This window comes from Penaeus chinensis, chromosome 25, assembly GCF_019202785.1.
Source record: "Penaeus chinensis breed Huanghai No. 1 chromosome 25, ASM1920278v2, whole genome shotgun sequence".
NCBI classification, from domain to species: domain Eukaryota; kingdom Metazoa; phylum Arthropoda; class Malacostraca; order Decapoda; family Penaeidae; genus Penaeus; species Penaeus chinensis.
In genome coordinates, this window is record NC_061843.1 from 8,631,227 (window position 1) to 8,654,316 (window position 23,090).

The 23,090-nt window shown below is 50.3% G+C and overlaps 1 protein-coding gene across 13 annotated transcripts in view; it reads left to right on the forward strand.

Annotated features, from left to right (window-relative positions):
- The window catches only part of LOC125038780 (heterogeneous nuclear ribonucleoprotein L-like), a 190,208-nt gene that overhangs the window by 126,261 nt on the left and 40,857 nt on the right, over positions 1–23,090 (forward strand). For 6 of the 13 annotated variants that reach the window (XM_047632378.1, XM_047632379.1, XM_047632380.1 and 3 more), the window contains one exon: positions 20,469–20,541. In XM_047632378.1, the coding sequence (XP_047488334.1) occupies positions 20,469–20,541 (73 nt within the window). Of the gene's footprint in view, positions 1–5,272; positions 5,562–5,603; positions 5,620–5,729; positions 5,859–5,919; positions 6,164–10,618; positions 10,666–10,721; positions 10,743–11,940; positions 12,406–20,468; positions 20,542–23,090 lie in introns of those variants that run through there. The other 7 variants (XM_047632390.1, XM_047632384.1, XM_047632386.1 and 4 more) reach the window with 7 other exon arrangements.

Here is a 23,090-nt window from a genome sequence, read left to right on the forward strand (position 1 = left end):
AAAAGGGGAAAATAAAGACTATTATTTCTGAAGGTAAAAAGTTAACCAATTTCTATTAAATTGGTGTGAAAATCTGGAATTAAGAAATGACAGCGTAAAAGAAAAAGTGACGTCGGATCCCTTTCCCTTCTTCGTTTGGTTATGCCTGCGTGTGTTTCGCTCGCTCGGTTCTGTTCCTATTTATAACCGGGTTTAGTGGATTACTCTCTTAACATGTTTAATTACTGTAATTATTTTTATGTGGGTTGGGAGGCGGAGGGGGGGAGGGGTCTTCAAATGATATTGCTTCTGGTCTCCATTTTTTCACTTCCTCTTTCTCTCCTCTCTCTCGCTCGCTCGCTCTCTCCCTTCTCTTCTCTTCTCTTCTCTTCTTCTCTTCTTCTTCCCTCTCCTCCCTCTCGCTCGCTCTCTCCCTTCTCTTCTCTTCTCTTCTTCTTCTTCCCTCTCCTCCCTCTCGCTCGCTCTCTCCCTTCTCTTCTCTTCTCTTCTCTTCTTCTCTTCCCTTCTCTTCTCTTCTTCTCTTCCCTCTCCTCCCTCTCCCTCTGGTTTCCTACTCTCCCTTCCCTCTCCCTCTTCTCAACTAGTTTTCGACTTTCCGTATTACTACGTCTATTTCCTTGTGATTTCCTGACTCGCCACCCATTCGTACCTCTCTTCCTCTTCCCCCTTTCCTCCTGCCTCCTCCTCTTTCCCCTTTCTTCCTCCCTCCCTCCTCCTCTTTCCCCTTTCTTCCTCCCTCCCTCCTCCTCTTTCCCCTTTCTTCTTCCCTCCCTCCTCCTCTTTCCCCTTTCCTCCTCCCTCCCTCCTCTTTCCCCTTTCCTCCTCCCTCCCTCCCTCCTTTTTCCCCTTTCCTCCTCCCTCCCTCCCTCCTCTTTCCCCATCCCTCCTCCCTTCCTCCCTCCTCTTTCCCCTTCCCTCCTCCCTTCCTCCCTCCTCTTTCCCCTTCCCTCCTTCCTCCCTCCCTCCTCTTTCCTCTTTCCTCCTCCCTCCCTCCTCTTTCCCCTTTCCTCCTCCCTCCCTCCCTCCTCTTTCCCCTTTCCTCCTCCCTCCCTCCCTCCTCTTTCCCCTCTCCTCTCTTCCCAATTTTCTTCCTTTGCTTTCCCTCCTCTTCCTCTTGCCATTGTTTGTCTTCCTCTGGTTCTTATTCGCCGCCCTCCTCTTTCTCCTTTTTCTTCCTCCTCCTTTTTTCCTCTTTGTCTTCCGTCGAACAACTTTTGCCGTGCGATTGTTGAGCGCAGGAAAAGTGGTAATTGTCTCCTGTCTTCTGATGAGGCTGTGATGGGGAAGGGAGGGGAGATATGTGGAGGAGGGAGGATGGGGAGGGAAGCGAGGAGCAGCAGGGAGGGGAGGAAGGGAGGGAGGGAGGGAGGAAATGAATGGAAGGGGGGAGGGAGATGGGTTATGTGATTGGAGTAGAGAGAGTTGTTAATTTTAGTATGAATAATGATTCAGATGAAGAATATGAATATGAATATTAATGATATGGTGGTGGCCGTCTCTCTCTCTCTCTCTCTCTCTCTCTCTCTCTCTCTCTCTCCCTCTCCCTCTCCCTCTCCCCCTCCCCCTCCCCCTCCCCCTCCCCCCCCCCCTCCCCCTCCCCCTCCCCCTCCCTCCCCCCTCTCTCTCTCTCTCTCTCTCTCTCTCTCTCTCTCTCTCTCTCTCTCTCTCTCTCTCTCTCTCTCTCTCTCTCTCTCTCTCTTTCTCATATCTATCTATCTATCTATCTATCTATCTACCTATCTATCTCTTTTCCTCTCTTCCTCCCTCTCCCCCCTTCCTCCCGCCCCTCCGGCATTACATCCTAGTACACCCGCGGATCCTCGCGGCATTATAAAGTTGGCTAAAGAATTGTAGAGTGGAGAGAGCGAAAGAGAGAGAGAGGGAGAGAGCGAGAGAGGCAAAAGTTCTCCTTGAATTAACTCGTCTTTTCTGGGAGTTAGTGAAGGAGAGGAGACTGGGCAAATTTAATTAAGAGATAGTCGTGGTTTCCTCTGTTCCTCAAGGTGTAGTGTGTGCGTGTGCCTGTACGTGTGCGTATGTCTGTGTCAGTTCGCGTGCCTGTCTGTGATGGGACACTGGCGAATGGAAAGGGAGGATGGAGAGGGGAGCTAGAGAGGGGAAGCGAGTATCTGGTCATGTGCATTATGCACATGTATGCTGGCAGCTTACGAACAAGGGAATACCATCCACTCTCATACAATTTAAGGAGGGGAGAAAAGGGAGAAACGGAAATACAATAATATGCCAGAGAAATGAGGAAGGACTGGAATGAAAATGGAAATACAGAGCAGCAAGAAATTTGGGGAAACGAAAAAGAACGATGAGAGGAAGCAATAATGATTCCTCACAAGGACCAGAATAGAAAAGTCACCGGCTCCGGCGTCTGGAGATTTATCCTGCGAGGAGCGGCTCTGGAGCTGGAGCAGAAGCAGAAGCAGGGATAGGAGGATGCAAGGAGAGAAGGGATAGACGGCGGAAAGATCGAGGGATGGAAGGATGAAGGGATAGAAAAGTAGGAAGATAGAGGGATAGGAAGACGGGTGGATGGGTGGATGCAGGTATGGAAAGGAGAGATGAATGGAAGGAAGGAAAAGCGGGAATATTGAGGGATAGAAAGGAGGAAGGAGGAAGGGATGGCAAGGACAACAGATGGAAGGATGAGCGGGAACGAGACATAAAGAAAGAGGAAGGCGGCCGCAGCCAACCGGCGTGCGAGAGGCCTGCGAGTAAGGCTTCAGTCACACGTTCCGGGCGCACGACACCGCCTCACCTGCCTGCCGCGTCGCACGCACGCAGGCGGAAATGACGACTGGGAAATGTCGAGGAAATAACCTGACGCATTTTCAAGCAACCCCCCCTCCATTACAGTATTCATCTCTCTCTTTTATCTCCTTAGCATTCCGGTGCGATGAAGTGCCATGTCGATATTGCCTTGTCCCCTTATCACGGGCCGCAGATGTTACAGAGCCTTCAGCCAATGGCGGCGGACGCGCTGTGTCGGGCCCGCGCGCGCCGCGCCGCTACTTTGTCAGGGAGAGTTTGCCCGGGAGCAGGATTACCAGGGGGGAAGGGAGGGAGGGAGGGAGGGAATGGTTTGCGAGGGAGGAAGGGGGGGTGAGTTTGTGAGGGAGCGACTGAATTATCAGGGAGGGATGGAACTTTTCCTGGAGGGAGGAAGTGTGAGTAGTCAGGAATGGAAGGAAGGAGGCGCTGGGTGAGTAGGCAGTACGAGTGAGTGAGTGAGCGAGCGAGCTCTCTAGCATGCGAGGAGGAAGGAGTGAGTTTGGGTGCATTAGGCAGCTAACACACTGCGGTGGCCAATTATAGGAAGATATAGATCGCGGTAGCTGGGAATGGAGGAAAAAAACAGGCAATGTTATTGTTACTAAGGTGTTTGTGTATTAACGATCGGTTTTGTAATTGAGGAGGTGGGACTTGGGGGGTTGGGGGGGTTGGCAGACATGGTGTTTGTGTGTGTGTGGGTGGGTGTGGACTGTGTGCGGGTTGCTAGGGTGTTGATCTTGATGGAGGGATGAGCGGGGGGGGGGGGAGGGTAATGCTTGTGTTTTAGATGGGAGTAGGGGGAGGGGGGTCAGGTGAGGTTGGCTGTTGGGGAGGGGGGAGGGGGTTGTATTATCTCGCGTGGTTTGTGTTTGTGACGGTTATGGTGGGTGGCGATTGTTCTCGGAAGTGGTTCAAATTTGAATTTTGTCTTTTTCGCATGTTGACCTATTTCTCTTTTGTTTTCGTTGTATTGATTTTAACGCATCCCTAACTATTATTTCGCAAGGCTTGATTGAAAATGCATAATTATATATATATATATATATAATATACATACCATGCACACATACATACATACGTGTGTGGGTGTGGGTGTGGGTGTGTGTCTGTGTCTGTGTGTGTGTCTGTCTGTAATATTTACATTTATAAATTTACACCTCGGCTTTCGATGAAAGTCGGTGTGCGTGTGTCTGCATCCGCGTTTGTTTGAAATCTCGGATTTTGCTGTTTGTGGATCGATTTTTGAAGATCGATGTGTTGAACCTTGTATTGGAGGGAGGGAGAGAGAAACATGTGTTCATGGTGATTGGCAATTTTATAATAAGCTGGGCGGCGTTCCCGTACACTAGAAGTATCCCTGTTATCATTCGCGGGAGATCACAGGCGAAATGAGGATGAAGAGGGAGAGAGAGAGAGGGAGGGAGAGTGAGTGAGTGTGAGAGAGAGGGGAGGGAGGGAGGAAGAGAATGGGGGGAGTTAGGGGGAGAGAGAGAATGAATGGGGAGGAAGAGAGGGAGAATATTGGGTGAGAGAGAGAGAGAGAGAGAGAGAGCAAAGGAGAGAGAGAGAGAGAGAATAAGAATGAGTGTGTAATCCTGCGACGACCAAGCAGCGTGGACCGGCGCTTATCGTCGCAATGAGGGGATTATTCATGGGATTATCCGACCCGATTCACACACTATTTTTGCCTTCATAATTGCGGGTACATTCTGGGTAATCCTGTCCCTGCGCTGCCCCGCACACTGCTCTCGCGCTCTAGTTTCTCTCTCTCTCTCTCTCTCTCTCTCTCTCTCTCTCTCTCTCTCTCTCTCTCTCTCTCTCTCTCTCTCTCTCTCTCTCTCTCTCTCTCTCTCTCTCTCTCTCTCTCTCTCTCCCCTTCCCTCCCCGTTCTCATTTCCTCTCTAGCTCTCTCTATCCATCCATCTAGATAGATAGAGAGATAGATAGATATGTTATCTCACCCCCCTCTTTCTCTAGTTCTCTCTCCTCCCTCTAAATCGACAACCGTTGGTGGTATACGACCCCCCCCCCCCCATCCCCTCCTCCCATCACCAGCTCCCACGTGACAAAAGAAAAGGCAAAGAAAGAAAAGAAATCTTTTCATATTCAATTTGTTTTCTTTGCGTGATCTTCTATCAGCGTTGATGTAGGTCATAGTGGATTTCGTTGGTCTCTTTTGAAGCGTCTAATGGCTTATTCGGTAGCGGTTGTAGCCAGCCAGTAGAGAGGGAGTTCCCCCGGCAGTAACGCTGCTACGTCGGGTCGGGCCGTTATAGATAAAGCGAGTCTTCCTATCAGACATTGGCTAGTATTGCGGCCTCTGATAATAAGGGCTATCTGAAGACTTTTGCGTGTACAGGGTATGTGAGAAGGAAGGAGAGGGAGGGAGAAAGGAACATTGATGTTGGTAGTGCTGTAGTGGGTAGTTGCGCGCGGCGCCGTGACTATTGTTTCGCCGGGAGGTGTGGAGCGGCGGCAGCAGTGTGACTAGCGTTATGGCGGTGCACGTGGCAGCGGTACGATGACGCTCTGCGAACCCACGGTGGCCGCTAGTGTGTCCCCGCCCACCACCACTGGATGCTGCACCTCCCCATAGGACTTTTGTGACCCGCCGTGTCCTACGTGGAGGATACCAGCGGCGGTGGTGCGAGATACCAGCGGCTTGTGCACTGCGGACGTTGTCGTGCGTGTGGCAGCGCCGCGTCCCCGTATTGATTGACAGAGCAGGACGCACAGGTGATGCGGGAGTTTGCGCTCAACGGCAGCATGGCTAACAGGTAACCGCCATCGCCACTACCACACTAGCACCACCACCTCCACTGCCACCGCACCCATGTACTGCCACTGCTGCTTTTTTTTACTTTAGGGAGAGGCTAGCCTTTCTGTTTTCGTCCTTCTGGTCCTCAGAAGCGGTGCCCACGGCCGCCGCCGCCATCATTGCTGCCACAACCCGGCAGCGGCTTGGCCAACACTCGCTGCCAGCCAGCCAGCGTTCCCCAACTCTCGCCTCGCCGGCTTGGGGTTTTGCTGTTGTCGCTTCGCTTCCTTATTGTTCGCTTGTCCCGTGCTATCATGTAGGAACCTTGTGCTGGCACTGTTTTCACTGTTATGTAGGCAGGCACGTGAGGCTTATCTGTTCAGACGTACGACATGTTTTTGGTGAGAGTGCGGGCGGCGGGGTTTGGCCGGGCTGCGGCGGCGGCGACGTGGCCGGCTCGTCAGCTGGTGGCACCGCGTCCCTTTCGTGGTGTAAACAGTGTGTGTGAAGCTCTCCTGCCGTCCCTCGCCGTCCCCGCCGGCGTCCCCGGCCGCTGGTGCACTCACCTCGGCGCGGAATCCTTACAAAACATGAGTGCCGACGCCGACGTGCTTTGGGGCGGTGAGCGAGGGAGGAGTGTGTTGTGTTGGGGATCCGCCACGTACTTGCTGTGGCGCTCCACCCTGCGCGTACGCTGTCCCGGCCGCCTCCCCCTTCTCTCCCTCTTCTCACTCCCCTCCCTCCCCTCCTCCCCCTCCCCCTCCTCCCCTCATCTCCCTCTTCGCCCCTTCCTATCCTCCCCCTCCTCCCCTTCCCTCTCCACCACCTGCTTCCCTGCCCCCCCCCTTCCTCTCTTCTCTGTTCCACCCACACGTTCCTCCCCTCCCCACAGACCCCTACCCATCTTCCCCACCTACCTACCTACCTTCACCTACCTTTGCACTCGAGGGGGTGTTATGTGCCTGGTGGGGAGGTGTGGAGGAGCTAGTGGAGGGTCGGATGGGGAAGGGGGTCAGACAAGGAAGCTCCGCCCACTGCGGATACTAAGCTTGGTTATCCCTCCTCCTTCCTTCCCTCCTTCGCTCCCTCCCCTTAACGCTACCCCCCCCCCCCCCACCCCCTCTATCGCCTGTAGTACAATTGCCCAGGATGTGAATTCCCCTTTTCCCCTCGCTGCCACTCACCCTCGGCCACCGCTTGGCCGAAGCTGCTTCCCCCTCTTTTTATTCCTCCTCCTTTCCTCATATCTTCCCCATTTTCCTTCTCACTTCCTCATCTTCCTCATTATCATCCTCATCCTGCGCTCCTCTAGTCCTCCCCTCTCCTCGTCCTCGTTCTCTTTCTTGTCCTTCCCTCTCATCTTCTTTGTCCTTTCCTCTCTTACTCCTCTCTTCTTCTTTTTTCCCCTCCTCTTCCTCCTCCATCTTCCGCATGTCTCGATAACAGCGATAATAACGATAGGAACCAGGATAATGATAACAACAACAGCCGCAGCGTCAAATACAAAGAACACTTGTGCCTTGATCTATGCTTGTGTGTGTATGCCATGCAGGGCAAAGGCATACAGCCACTTTTTGTTGGCGGTGCATGGTCCCGAATATATTTGCTGTGGCCTCATGTGTTGCTGTTATTTGACTTGTTGTTGTTGTTGTTGTTGTAGAATACAGTTTACACAAGCTTGTGTTCATTGCTATTCTCATTCGTTACTTTGTGGTGGTTGTTAGTATTCTCTTAATTTATCATCGTCGTCGGCTGTGGTGGTGGTGGTGTTTTTTATTTATTTCTAATATTATTAGTGTTATTATTATTTTCATTATTACTCTTACTATTGTTGTTATTGTTACTATTATTGTTACTATTGTTGTTATTGTTATTATTATTATTATTTATTATTATTATTATTATTATTATTATTATTATTATTATTATTATTATTATTATTACTGTTACTACTAATGATGATAATAATAATAAAAGTAAGTAATATAATGAAGATTATAGTATCAACAATAAGACTATATAATTTTATTATTAATATTATTATCATTATTATAGTTGTTGTAGTCATAGGAATAATGTCAATATTATTATTATTTTATTATGATTATTATTTTATGATTATCATTTTATGGTTATTATTATTATTATTTTATGATTATTATGATTCTAATTATAGTTTATTATTATTATTATTATTATTATTATTATTATTTCCGCCATTATTAGTATTTTTGTTAGTACTTCCGTAATCTTGTTTGTCCGTTTATCATTATTTTTACCATCGTTAATGATTATCTTGATTACCGTATGTATTTTAGTTCGTGTTGTTACCATCATTATAGTAGTAATGATTAATACCGTCTCAAATGGCGAGTATATTTAATTTTTGTAAACCATTCCCAATCACCATGAGCCATAATTGTTAGATATTATATAAATTACTGACACTGATTCCGTGAATATTTGTTTTTGTTTTTCTTGTTGGAGAATATATTGGATTTTTGGTAGTGTTGCAAGAGGAAGTTCTATTATTTAACGTGTCTTATTATTACTTTGTGTGTGTGTGAGCGGGTTTGCGTTATTATTGGTTTTCGAAAAGGAATGGCTGGGCTTCTAAAAAATAATGTTTATATATATATAAGGGGTTTGTCTTGCTGACTTTTGCCAGTTTTGGAAATGGGATTTTCGTTTTGAATTAGATTTTTTTTTTTCGTATTTAAGGTTATATTTTTATCGCAATTACAGAAATTACTTGCGTGTTTATATCATCCTGCGCTCCTCTAGTCAATATCAATATCATTACTGTTGCTTCCGTTGACTTTTATTTATTCTTTTATTATTTATGAAGACACTGTAATCGTAATTTACTGTTTTATCCTTTTTTTAAACTTGAATCCTACATCCAATGGTGTATATTTTAGTCTGTTCGTATATCCTGCCTATCGCGTGCGTGTCGGGATTAAGAGGGGGGGGGGGGGGGTGCGCGTCAGGTCATTTGAAAGGAAATGGGGGAGGGGGGAGGGTTTTAAGGGCTGGTTAGGGTTATTAAAGGAATAAAATGAGGAAAGGGGGAAGGCTGGTGGAAGTGAGGTGACCTGAAGGGGGGGGGGGGGGGGGGGGGGGGGGGAGAGGGGTGTCAGGTGATGCAAATGGGGTCTTAGTGTTTTGGCTTTTTCGATTCTGCGTGATTATTATTATTTTTTTATTTATTTATTATTTTTTTTAGTCATTACTCGCGCGCACATACTTTACATATCCAAACATTATCAGTTCATGTCGTATATCGTACCATATTACTACTGCCAACGTATTGCAACTTCACACCTTGTGTGCCCTGTAACTGGCTGCTCCGAGTTGCAAGTGCAGTATTGAGCCTTGTTGCAGCGCTAGTGTACCCGGCGGGCGATAAGCGAGAGGCCAGGCCACTGTCATTAATTATGCCACAAATTGTCAGTGGGAGCCTTGTCTTCATTATGTTAATACACGTTCTGAATGCGTTTCATCACCAGTATGCGTTGTAGAAAAAAACATAATTGCATCAGTGATTGTTAGCGGGAAGCGTATTATGAGCGGTGGTTACCACTCGCCATTCATTAATATCATTGGTGGGCGGTCTTCGGAAAACTATGGAGTTGATGAGCATTTTATGGGTGGTCCTTTTTGTACATGGTGTTAATTTCATATGTAATGTACAAATTTATAGACATGTATTCGTAGGTTTATTGGTAACTATTATTTGTTGTTACATCATTATTATTATTGATAGTAGTACTTATAATGTTATGAAAATTAATAACTAATATTGATGATAATGATGAATAAACAATAATAGTGATATTATTATTAGTATTATTGATAATATTTAGTGACTAAACTTTGAACTGTGAGAGTTTTACGTGTTATTTACGTTTTGTTCAATGCTTCATTGGGGAATTGTGTGAAAAGGAAAGAGAAGGTTGAATTTCTTTGTCGCTTGGCCCCTCTCCCTTCTTCCCCTCCCTTTCCCCGCTTCCCCCCCTCCCCTCTCACACCTATACTCGCCCCCTGAGTTCGTAAGTGGTATAGTTTTACATCGATTAAAGAATAGATTGTGTGGGCCGGCAGCCAGAACCTTGGGGCTGGAGGGGGGATAGGGAGGGGGTAGAGCTTGAGGGATAGGGCGGGGGGGGGGATAGAGCTGGATGGAGGGAGAGTGAGAGAGAGAGAGAGAGAGAGGGGGGGGGGTAGAGCTGAAGGGAGGGAGACTTTAGTAGGGCATTCTGACACGCACCTCAACTCGGGGGTTCTGTATTATTTACTGAGGTAACTGAGTTGCCGTATATGCTACGCTTTTAGTCTCTCTCTCTCTCTCTCTCTCTCTCTCTCTCTCTCTCTCTCTCTCTCTCTCTCTCTCTCTCTCTCTCTCTCTCTCTCTCTCTCACTTATATGTGTGTATACATATGTGTACACATATATATATACACGTACATATACATACATATACATACATACATATATACATATACATATATACATATACACATATACATATATACATATACATATATACATATACATATATACATATATACTTACATACATACATACATACATACAAACACACACGCATGTATATATTTTATATATATTATATATCATATATCATATATCATATAGAAACAGAGATATACATAATACACACACCTGCAGACCTACAAACAATAGTCGCTCTCACTCTCTCCCTCCCCCTCCCTCCCTTTCTTTCGTTCTCCCTCTTCACCTACTCCCCGTCTGCCTGTCTACCCCCACCCCCCTTTCCCAACTCTCCCACGTATTTTTTTCTCGTGGAGCCACTTGTGTTCATTTCATGTACATATGTATTTTTTTTTTTTTTTTTTTTTTTTTATATTATTTATGAACGCAAGTGTTTTCGTCCACATCACATGTTCCCGCTGTGCCCTGTTGTCTAAGGTTTTTTTTTTTATACGAATCGCGTCTAGATATGTGACTGTCTATTGGTTATTGTAAAAGGTGTTTATAGGATTTCTCTAATTGTAAATTGTCAAGCTAACCGTCCTTTCTCTTTTGTTTTTTCAGGTAAGCCTTGGTCCCCCTGGTGTAAGGCGGGAGAATACGGTAGATGGGTGAGTGAGACGGTGCACGGGTGAGTGTGACATTGTCGTGTCAGTCACGATCGCCCTCGACTTGTACACTTGGATCGGTGAGTCACGTGTCCTGTCGTGACATGACAGCGGCTGTTTTGCTATTCTAACCAGGTTGTGCTGAGGGACGGTTCTCTGCGGCATTGCGATAAAGAATGGAGCCAGTTGGTTTGTTACACCCCCCCCCCCCCCTCTCTCTCTCTCTCTCTCTCTCTCTCTCTCTCTCTCTCTCTCTCTCTCTCTCTCTCTCTCTCTATCCTGTGCCTGACACCCCTGATATACATAAATAATGAATAGAATCTTATCCTACAAATATATCCTTAGATAGGTGGGTAGGCAAAGGGGTGGGCATTTAGGTAGACATCCTATGGGCAGGCGGGGAAACACTTTATAGGCAGGTAGACCGGAACAGACAAATACACACTGTAGGCAGTTGTTTGAGCAGGTAGGTGGGCACTCAGACAGGCAAGTAGGCATTGTATAGGCCGGTGGCGTTACAGCAGGAATGCAGGGAAGCAGTCAATATAGGACATCCCATCTTGTTTGGATCTTGGTATATTATTACGCATAAGGAAACAAGGCCGGCGCTTTGCAGTGTTCCGTGTCCTTTTTGATGTGCTTTCTTCTCAGCTCCCTCTTCCCTCCCTTCTCTCCCTTCTCCTTCTTCTACCCTTCTTCCTCCTCCTCCTCCCCCCTGCTCCTCCTCTTCTTCCCCCTCCCCCTCCCCCTGCTCCCTCCTCCTCCCTCCCTCCATCTCCCCCTTACCTGTCTTGGCGGAGGGAATAATTAAGGGGGGGATAAAAGGAGGAATGTAACACACGTTCTCACAATCATACCCGGCCACTTGCACCCTCGCACCTTATTCTTATTCACACACACTTGCACGCACTCATACTCGTACTCTGGGGGTTGGATAACTTGGGTGAGCTCATCCTTTTGCGATGTAAACGTTTGTCTCAAACTTGTCCGTGTCAAAAAGTCATAATTATGCACATGTACATACACTAGATACATAAATGAATACACACACATCCATACATAAGTGTGTGCATTCATAGGTACGTACGCACATACACATACATACTCAGTGCTTAAGGTATACTTGCACATGTACATGCAGATGCGTTCATGCACACACCCACGCGCGCACACGTACACACACACATACAGTAGAGATGTACATACACTCAGACAGATGTGACTTGTTTCGAACACCTGTGCTTATTTCGGCGTCGGAGAGCGGAAACGCCGCTTCGAAAACACTTGTCCCTCAACTGCCGCGGCGTGTGTTGGCCGTGCTCTCCCTCGTCCGCCCGGCCCGCAGCAGGAGCATCCCTGGAGGCCCTGGCGTTTGGCTAGCTCGCTCCGTGTCTCGTCTGTCGGCGCGTCTTAGCCTAAGCCAGTTTCTCGTTTATCCGGAGGAGAGCGGTCGCGTGGCGTGGCGTTCTGTGTTCGTTTCGATTCGCGTGCGGGGATTGCGAAGCGGCCGGGCGCAGGCTGTCCTCGGGCGGGAGCTAGCGCGGTCTCTCGTCCGCCAGCCGTGGCACGGTCACGGCTCTACGATCACGAGGAGGAGATGCCATTCAAGAGGCGGCTCACGGAGGAAGGCTCGGAGGCGTCCGAGTGCCACAGCGAGGACGACTTCGCCGGCGCGGCCTCCGTCGCCGACGCCGCGTCGCCTGGCTGGGACAACAACGGCCACCCGCGGCCGCCCAAGATCAGGTGAGGGTCGCGCCCATGGTGGCTGAAGGCGGTTCGGGTACATCGTGTACAAGTGCAAACACAGACGTACAAATTTACAATAAGATACACGTGTACAGAATTGGACACTGGGACACTTACTCGTGCGCTTAGGTAACCTCCACGAGTACATGTACAGCTACACGGCTAAATAAAAGTATATAGGTACCCGAGTGCGGATAGGTAATGGTATACTATCGAGCATAGTAATTTCTTAAGGTAATGTATATCCTCTTGCATACATGTTTAGGTATTAATTTGTATACGTACATAGTGGACAGGTTATACACGCAACGGTGGTGTTCACGTATGGATAGATGTACAAATAAACTTTCAGTTATGTACACTTGCACACGGAAGGGAGAGCAACCCTCTTGACAGCGGCGTGAAGAATAGGCGCAGTGTCATGCATTCAAGTGCATGCAAGCGCCTGTGGACAGAATGACGTGACGCTGCTTATTGGTCGTGCACACGACATGGCATTTTGCGGCACGGAATGGCACCCATCCCTTCCTCCCCCCTTCGCTATCCTAGAGGCTCAGGCTGAGAGAGTAGGGCGAATTCCTTTCGGTTTCTCTCACGATGTGTCTTATCTCGCTATACCTTATCTGTATAACTCGTATTTTTTCTTTCTCCCTCCGCCCCCCTCATGTGCCCCCCCCCCAGCCCTATTTCCTTCTATCTGGTTTTTTTTTTCAACCTCATCTCTTTCCACTTTCTCTGATTCTCCTAATTTTGTCATCTACCACCCGCCCCGTTTCTCCAGTCTTCCTCTGCTCCTTCTCCTTCCCCTTTCTACTCTTTTTCGCGTCGTAGAGATAGACATTGCTTGGCGTATGCGTGTGCGTGCAAGTGTTTGTGTATGGCTTTGTGTGCTTTTTTATTTGCGGTGATAAAGCAGGTAATTTCGTGACGTTTCCCACTGAGCGTTCAGTCGGTGGCGGCCAAAAGAACACGCGGGGGAGCTGCACTGCGCAAAAGATTAGGAGGAGGAGGAGTATGGAGGAGGAAGAGGGGGGATAGGGATAGGGGTGACGTGGAATGGGAGGAAGAAGGGAGCGGTAGATGGTAGAGGGAGGGAGGGAGGGAGGGAGGGAGGGAGGGAGGTAGGTAGGTAGGTAGGTAGGTAGGTAGGTAGGTAGGTAGGTAAGGATAAAAATTACAAGTGGTAGTGGAAGGAGAAGGGAAGGATTTGAGATTTGAAAGGAAAGATTCCTTTGTAGGGTTTTTTTTTCTCTCTTAAGGAAGGTACTCTACAGGATGATGATGTATCTAAAAGGTGAATAGCACATTTCGTTCAGTCGCGTTGCCCCAGTTGACCTAACGAGTCACGGAAGTTTGTGATTTAGCCGTGTCCCCCGTGCCTTGCTTTTTCGCTGCATCGACACTGGTTCCTTTCCCACAGGGCGTCCTGGGAATGGCGTGTCGACTCGCCTGCGGGAAGGAATTTTTATGGATACTCTGAATCTGAGATAGATTGCGGGACGGGCACGTTCCTCGCTTGCTTGCACGCGCGCCTCTCGGCTGCCCTCCCGATTAGCGCGTTCCTTCGCCTGATGGATGTCTTCCAAATAGGGGTCTGGCTGGCTAGACGCCTTGGAGCTGGAAAAATAGGAAGGTGGGAGGAGGAGAGGGAGGGTGAGGGGGTTGCTGGTGGAAGTATGAAAACGGAGGGGGGGAAGGGGATTGTCAGATTATCCCGTCTCCACGCTTGAGCCTGAAGTTAGGGAGAGGAAGGGGGTGGGAGCGAGAGAGAGTCGGATCCGGTAACAAACCAATTTCCATTAGGAGGAACATTAACGCAGGCTGGCGGTCATTTCTCTTATTGTCGATGAGCGATGGGCGACACCGCACGACGACGGGATTAGGTCATGATGCCACTTGTCAGGCTGGTGACTCAAGTTGGAACTTAATAGCGTTGGGTCAAGCCATCTGTCAAGTACGGTTAGCTCCATTGATATTCTTCTTTTAAAGCGTGTAAAGTCTGTTGCATGCTGCAAGGCGGTGCAAGGCAGGGATGTGGGGGAAGGGGAGACGAGGGCCATCCACTAAATGTACCGGCCAAGTGCGGGCTGGCATTCCGGCAGAAGGGGCGCCGTAAGACTTGAAAGCGTTGAGCGGGCTTCACCGCGCGTCACTTGCCGTGCGCTTTGGTCGTCGTCCGCATTCATTCATTATCGTCGTTATTATTATTGCCGGGAAGAATGAAAAGCCCGCAGAGGATCTGGTTCATTGTGGCGGTGCACGAGGGGAGGAGGGCGGTCAGGACGGGAGGAGAGAAGGAAGGGATGGACACGAGGAGGAGGGGAGGAGGAGGAGGAGAACCGGAGGTCGGTATGTGAGGCATGTCGTCACGTAACAATGGCCGCCTGCAGGAGACGGGATGACGCACTGGACGCTGGCTCTATTACCACTACATGACCGTCGCGGCTGATGGGATGGAGGTGCTGCACTCGAGGGAGAAGGGGTGGAGCGGGGGCGTCCTCGGTGAGGTCGCGTTGCGCGGCTCAGTGAGGAAGCTCGATCTGCCCCGACGGGATCTTCTCTTCCCTATGTTCTCGCCTCTCCTTTTTGCCCTAACGTATCTCCTCTTTTCGGTTCTTCTTCCTCTTCCATTCCCCACATCTCCGCTCGCCCGTTCCCTCTAGTCCTCGCCGTTCTCCTCCCCTCATTTCTCCGGTCCCATCCCTCTTCTCCCGTTGTCTCCGCTCGCTTTCCTCCTGCCTCTCCCCTCCCGAGCGGGCGACTCGCGCCGTCTTGTTGTAATCATTTGCGCGTCTGACCGAATGGTTGTTTCGGGACGCGGCCGTAAAGTGTCACCCGGTGTTACGGCGGTGAGCGAGGATGGGTTAAAGGGACGTTGTCTCAGCCGCGTCGCGCCTGGATCGGGCTCGGCGCAGCTGCTGCTCCTCGTCCTCCTTGTCCTCTCCCTCTTTCCTCCCTTTATTTCCTCGTGTCCCTATACCTTGAGCTCAGGAATGCTGCTCCTCGTCCGTCTCGTCCTTCACTCACTCTTCCCCCCTCACATGCTTCGTCGTCGTCGCCCTCGTCCTCGTCCTCCTCCAGCCCCCCCCCCTTTCCTTACCCCCCCCCCCCCTTCGCCTTGCACCTTGATAAGGCTTCTCGCACTCCGTTTTCGAGGCCGGCTGTGTGCAAGAGGCGACACATGATTGTTTTATGGCCGACATGCCGCACATTCACCACACAATTTAAGAGGAGTCGGGCTTGGGCGCATGCCACGTCGCGATCGAGGGGGGGGGGGGGGGTAGGTGGTGGGGGATTGTTTTTTAAAGGGGGGCCGGGGGGGGGCAAGGTTTGGGGCTTAGGGAGTGGGGAGGCGCTTTGCCGGGCTCCTAATGGGTCCCGCGGCGGAGATGTAAATATTGCGAGACGCTAAATACTCGTGTAAATAAACTGTCAGACATGGAGGAGCTGCTGGGTTTCGGAATATTTTTTGCTGTATTTACCCATCGTCGCCATTTATCTGCTGGCTGGCAAATGGCTGTAGACCCCTTAGGCCCGGTGCGTGCAGGGCTCCCCCTTCTAGCGAGTTTTCCTCTCTTCCCTCACCTCTCCCCTTTTCCATATCGCGTCTTTCTCTTCTCTCCTCTGTCCTCTTTTTCCCTGTCTCGTGGGCGGAGGTCTCTCCTGTCCCGTCTCTCATGGTCATCCTAGTGAACGTCCTGTCAGGGGGAAGCGGGAGAGGGAGGGGGAGGGGGGCGAGCTGCGGCACCTTTGATGTCACGCTCGTAGGCTCGGCTGCAGTGTGTACGTAAGTGGTTGGGAAACGTGCCCTCGCATACCTACACAGTCCTGCCTTGTCCTGCTGCTTCTTGCTTCGCTCTGTCTTCGGCCGGATTTCCCCCCTTAGTCTTCAGTCCCATTTTCCCCCTTGGCGCAATTTCCCCCCATTGCGCCTTCGCCCTCACTCCATCCCGCCCCCAGTGTATGTTGTGATACATTCCCTTCGGTTGTCCATCGCTCTCTGGGAATTCGTCGCGCGTCACGAAAAAAAGACAACGTTCTGGACTTCTTTGGGTTTTTTAGTAGGCCTCTTTTTTTTTATTCTCCACAGGGAATAGGGGAGCAAAGGGAATAAGAGGGAGGGAAAGGAATAAGAGGAGAAGTAGGAGGAGGAGGGATGGGGGGAGATGAGGGAGAGAAGAAAGCCGATCTGAAGTTGGGATTCACAGTTCGTTTGGTCGACAAGTATTTTAGATTAGCCGACACAGGAACGCGTCATTGTGAGAAGGCAGGGCAGCAGGGGGGGGGGGGGGGGGGTAGCCAAGCGAGGGGGCAATATGGAAGAGAAATGTACGGAAAGGGAGGTAGAAGAAACGCTGAATGAGGAGCGATGATGGGGAAAATAAGGCAAGAGAAATTAACAGGCAAGGTGAAGATTGCAGTGACTGTAGAAGAGGAAAGAGAATGATGATAAATGTCAGGGTACAGGGGAGGGATACAGTTACTCCAAGAAAATGGCATCGATATACAGTTGCTTCCAAAAGGGCCGCTCTCCCGTACCCTGTGTTCTGGCGATGGTTTACTCACGCCCTTCCCCCCCCTTAATAATATTGCCAGCCATCATGACGTCTGGTTCCGCGCCCACCACTCACGTCTATCGTTATAGTACGAATGCCTCTTTATTCATGGAGGTTTCTGTTACTCTTGCGACGGTGTTGCATCTTGGCAGGAAGTTGTTCTGGAGGTTCAGAAACTCCTTGTAATTTACTGTTGCGCCCGTACGAGGCATCGAGAAAAGGAATTTATGGAGGGTGAGGCATAGGGGGGAAAGGAGAATAAGGGTCGAAGAACGAATGGCAAGAACGGGGGAAAAAAAGTAAATGGAATAGAGACAGGGTAGTTGGAGAATGCAGCGCAATTTTCATTTTAATCCATGGTCACGGAGGATGCTCATGAGATTTGCAGAATAGCTACGGGAAATGATCATTAAAACGGGGGGGGGGGGGGGGGGGTTATGCCGAATGTACAGGGTTGTGTGAATTCATTTATGAGAAATAATGGCAGTACTTAAAGATCATTAAACTAGAACCCAGTCATATTTATTGGATACGAACAGAAAACAATTTCTATACTCTGCACCAGAAAAAAACAACAACATCGGAATTCGTAAAAAACAAACAAAAAAACAAAAAGGAAAGTGATGCAGCGAATGAAAAAAAAAAAAAAAAAATGGAGGCGAGGGGAAGACGTCAAGAAGGGGAGAGAATGAGGGGAACAGAAGACACGGGGGACGGGAAGGCCGGGTGGGGCGAGGGCTGGGAAGGGACAGATGTGGATCCCATCAGATAATACGAAGGATAACAGGAGGATTCAGGTCAGGGAGGGAACGGTAGGGCGGGGAGGGGGGTCTCTTGGCGCGCTTTTATCATCTCTCTCCCTCTCCCCCTCCTTCCCTCCTTTCCTCCCTCCCTCTCTCCCTGTCTCCCTCCCTCCTTTCCTCCCTCCCTCTCTCCCTGTCTCCCTCTCTCCCTCTCCCTCTCCCTCTCCCCCTCCCTCTCCCCCTCCCTCTCCCTCTCCCCCTCCCTCTCCCCCTCCTTCCCTCCCTCTCTCCTTCCCTCCCTCTCTCCTTCCCTCCCTCCCTCCCTCTCTCCTTCCCTCTCTCCCTCCCTCCCTCCCTCCCTCCCTCCCTCCCTCCCTCCCTCCCTCCCTCCCTCCCTCCCTACCTCCCTCCCTCCCACTCCAAGTCTTTGGGGGGAGGGATGGAGGCGTGATAACAAGCGAAGTGAGCAGGGGATGGGGCATAAAGCCGGATTGATGGCCGCTTTTTAAGATTTGCATAATTAAGGACAAACATTGGCCGGCTTGTCTTTGCGTGCACTTTTGTCACTTCACTCGCCTGCTGCTGGTGTTGCCATCCGGCGCGCCTTTATTTGTGTACTTAATTGTAAATCTGTTTATTAGTATATTTATATACGCGTTTGCTCTAGCGCTGTGTGTGTTCCAGTGGCGCGGCGTGAGGCGATTGGAGGGGGGGGGGGGGGCGAGGAGGTGCGAGGGCGCGAGGGCAAGCAGAGGGGAGCAGCGTGTGCTAATCCTCCTGGGATAAGGAGCAGGGCCGGGGGGCAGCTGCACCAGCAGGAGAGGCAATAATAGTGGCACGTTACTGGAACGAGCCGACGATGTGCAGCTGGAGCGGCGTCGTCGACAGCTGGCTCGGATTATCAAGGGCGGCGGTTGCGACTGTTGCAAAGGCAGATATTAACGGCGACTCGCCCGCTCCCACGGCCCCGCGCCAATTAACATGGACGCACGAGTCGGGGCTGCTTAATGAACTCCCACCTGATTTATGGTCTCGATACTGTCTCGTTCTGCTGCTGCTCCTCCCATTCCTCCTATTGCTCCTCTTCCTTCGCTTCTCCCTCCTCCTTCCTCCTCCTTCCTCCTCCGCTTCCCCCTCTTTCTCCTCTTCCTTCGCTTCTCCCTCCTCCTTCCTCCTCCGCTTCCCCCTCTTTCTCCTTCCTCCTTTGTTTCCCCTTCCTCCTACTCCTTGCCTCCTTCGTTTCCCCTTCTTCCCTCCCCTCCTCTTCCTCCTCCTTCCTCCCTCCCCCTCCCCCTCCTCTCCATCATAAACCCCCCTGTGCCCCTTGCCCCCCCCTAACCCCCCCCCCCCCATCCCGCCATGAATCAGAGGCCGTGGGTGGCCCAAGTTGCTAGGGTTCGGCAGTTGGTTCGCTGGTTTTATTGCCCTTCGCGCGGCTCGGCGGTCTTTCCGCGTTTGTTTGGCTCTAGGGCCTTGGTTTTGCTGTGCGTGGAGGGGAGGGGGGGGGGTGGATAATGGTTTATTGGCGCGGTTCTCTGGTTTTCTGTCGGTCGGTTCGTCGCGTCTTTGGTATTTACACGTGGTTCTTCTCGCTGGGCTACGTCACTGCGTCAGATGGCTGTTCGGCTGTTGGTACTCGCTTCGTATTGCCGAGGATTGCTTTTGTCCCTTATGGTTCTCCCGCGACTCGGTTGTCCTCCGGTTCTGGGCTCCTGGGGGATGAGGGTTCTAGCGGCAGCGTTTCTTTAACCTTTTCGGTGTCGCTGAAGGAAGATGGCAGCGGCGTCGGCTGAGCGGCGGCTCTCCTGAGGGCGTCGGCGGCAGCGGTAGCAGCATCGTGGGCGTGGTGATGCGGGTGTGGTGGGTGCGAAGGTGGGGCGGTGTGGGCGGGGTGTGTGCAGGGGGGCTAGTGGTGTGGGAGGTGCCGGTGGGCTGAGGGTAAGGACTTGCTAGGGGAGGGGAGGGATGGGGGAGTGGGGGCGTGGGAGGTGCGAGAGAAGATGGGCGTGTGTAGGCCCCGGACACGGCTCAGGCACGATCGATGAATAACCCTCCCTGGTTCGCTCCTCCTTCGGCGACTCGGTGACCTTGGCGGTCACTGGAGCTCACCTGGGAAGGAAGAAGAGGAGAATGGGCGCCGCCCTCCCGCCCACGGAGTCGCCTTCGTCTTCGGCTTCCGTCGGCGTCGCCGTCGTCTTTTCCTTCCTCACCCTCCACTCCCGTCGATTTCTTCCTCACTCTTCCCCTTTCCCTCCCTTCTCCACCTGCAGAAACTCCCACCCATTATCCCCCCCCCATTCGCCCCCTTGCCCCTCCCGTCCCCGCCCTGGCCTTCCATCAGCGTTATCGCCGCCGCCGCCGCCACCCTCAGCGTCGCACATCCCAGGGTAATAAAAGCGGCCCTCAAGATCCTACTTCGCGGGCACGTCCGTCTTGGTGCGTCTCTCCAAGTCCGTCTCGAAGTCGTGGCCGTCCAAGGGATTCGAACATGTGGTTGTTGGTCGCAATTTGTTGTTGATGGCGGCGGTTTTCTTCATACTTTTTTATTGTCTTTTTTGTTGTTTTCACTGTTCTTGTATATTATTATTGTATTTTTTTTATCATCTTGTTCTTGTTCTTTATACCATTGTCATTTATCATTGTCGATTATTTTGCATGAAAAGATTGGTTATTTCCCATCTCTAGGGTTGTCATTTATGTTCTTTATTGGTGTGCAATTTTTCGCCACGATTAATGATCTTTTTTTTCTATTTCTTTGCAGGAAAGGAGAGCCAGAGACGCCCAACCATGTCTTACTTATGACCATCTTAAATCCAGCTTACCCCATCACAGTGGTGAGTATTTATTATTTATCTTTTTTTTTACCCCTTCAAGTTGATGTATGTGTGCGTGTGCTTGTGCGTGTGTTTGTGCTTGTGAATGTATGAGGGTGTGCTTGTGCGTGTGAATGTTGTAAGTGTGGGTGTGCGTGTTAGTGTGGACGTAAGTGCTTGGGCGTGTATGGAAGGAGGTTGGCTTGAGCTGCGATTGGGTTCTGATTGTAATTTTGATCGTGATTGTAAACAAGGTCGACAAATTGCACTGAAGGAGATTGCTAATTAGTGTCGACAGATTGATGGGTAATTGGGCTTCCGATTTGAGTTAGCTTGTTGCCAAAAAAAAACAAATTTGTTGGATCGTTCTGTTGCCATGGCTGTTATTATTTTCAAGCGTTTAACCGGTGTATTCTTTAAAGGTATTGTGTCCGGTTTGTTCGTTAGCGTGTCCCTGTTGATTGGTTTGTTGAGTTTCATCAATTTTTTTTTTTTTTTTTTTTTTTTTTTCCTGAGCGTCGTATTCGTAGGGGAAGAGGGAGAATAAGCTCTCTTGTTTTGCATTCTTTATTCTCGCTTTTTCCTCTGCTCACCTCTTCCCTCCTTCTCCCCGTCTCGTTCTCCCACCGTCCCTTGCTATCTTTCCCTCGCTTTCCATCCTCTCAATCACTCCCACTGTTCTCGTTCCATCCCCCGCCCGTTCACCGCCCAAATGTCCCCGCCCTGTCGCTGGTCGTATGGTGACCAGATGTCTCCCATGCTTGCCAACTTGGTTAACCGCCTTTGACAGTGACTAAACGACAGGTGCTCGCCAGGTACGACAACGGTTTTCAGTCGTCTCCGTAGTGTCCCCCATTCTCCATCTCTCTCTTTCTCTCTCTCTCTCTCTTTATCTCTTTCTCTCTCTCTCTCTTTCTCTCTTTCTCTCTTTCTCTCTTTCTCTCTCTCTCTCTTTCTCTCTCTCTCTCTTTATCTTTATCTCTCTCTCTCTCTCTCTCTCTCTCTCTCTCTCTCTCTCTCTCTCTCTCTCTCTCTCTCTCTCTCTCTCTCTCTCTCTCTCTCCTCTCTCTCCCTCTCTCTCTCTCTCTCTCTCTCTCTCTCTCTCTCTCTCTCTCTCTCTCTCTCTCTCTCTCTCTCTCTCTCTCTCTCTCTCTCTCTCTCTATCTTTATCTCTCTCTCTCTCTCTCTCTCTCTCTCTCTCTCTCTCTCTCTCTCTCTCTCTCTCTCTCTCTCTCTCTCTCTCTCTCTCTCTCTCTCTTTATCTCTTTATCTCTTTATCTCTTTATCTCTTTATCTCTTTATCTCTTTATCTCTCACTCTCTCTCTGTCTCACTCAACGCTATTCCAGTGTAATATCCCCTGCTTTAGGAGCCTTTCGCTTTCATTTACCTTTCCGCGCTTGTCTCCCCTCACCGAATTTACCTGGTGTGTTTCGACGATCTCGTATTTCCTCACTTTCCTCACTTTCCTTTCCCTCTGATCTGTCTCCTTCCCCTCTTATCTTCTCTTTCTCCTCGCCTCCCCTTCCCTGCCTTCTTTTCCCTGTCTCTCTTCTCTCCTCTCTCTTCTCTCCTCTCTCTTCTCTCCTCTCTCTTCTCTCCTCTCTCTTCTCTCCTCTCTCTTCTCTCCTCTCTCTTCTCTCCTCTCTCTTCTCTCCTCTCTCTTCTCTCCTCTCTCTTCTCTCCTCTCTCTTCTCTCCTCTCTCTTCTCTCCTCTCTCTTCTCTCCTCTCTCTTCTCTCCTCTCTCTTCTCTCCTCTCTCTTCTCTCCTCTCTCTTCTCTCTTCACTCTTCTCTCTTCACTCTTCTCTCCTCTCTCTTCTCTCCTCTCCTCTCTTCTCTCTCCTGTCTCCTATCCCTTTTCCTTTTCCTTTTCTATTCCCCGTCTCATTTCCCTCTCACCCCACCAACCATGTGACACTGACACAGTGGGCGGAGTTAAAAGTGGATGGATGGGCGTATGTCAGTGCTTGGCACTCCGTTAATTGTGATGTGGAAGTGTCACTCTCGATGCCTTGCTCGCACCGGCGTAATTGTCGACGTCTGCCTTCTTGTCTGTCTGTGTCTTTGTCTTCGTGCGTCTGTGTCTGTAGAGTGCATGCAGACTTCAGCCGAGCGTTGTTTTCGTTTTAGAGAAATATTCCAGGGTGTTTTACAGACCATTTTTTAGTTTGTGGATTGTGGGACGGACACGGAGACAGGCAGACAGAAGCGCGGAGACGGAAATGGCGGACATCAAGAAGTAATGTTCTCACTTGTGTCCCGCCCTTCCTCTCGCCTTCGCCGTCGTAGAGCATCTCCTCCTCCGCCCGCCTTACGCAAACCCCTCCAACCCATTCCCTTCGCGGAGCACCCCCTTCTAACCTCTCTCTCTCTCTCTCTCTCTCTCTCTCTCTCTCTCTCTCTCTCTCTCTCTCTCTCTCTCTCTCTCTCTCTCTCTCTCTCTCTCTCTCTCTCTCTCTCTCTCCACCCTCCCCCCCAACTTAGGAACGACCGCAAGAGTGGAGCGCGTGTCCGTTTAAGCTCAGACGTTCCCCAGATTTAGCCCCTCGTATCCGGCCTGGCGATGAAC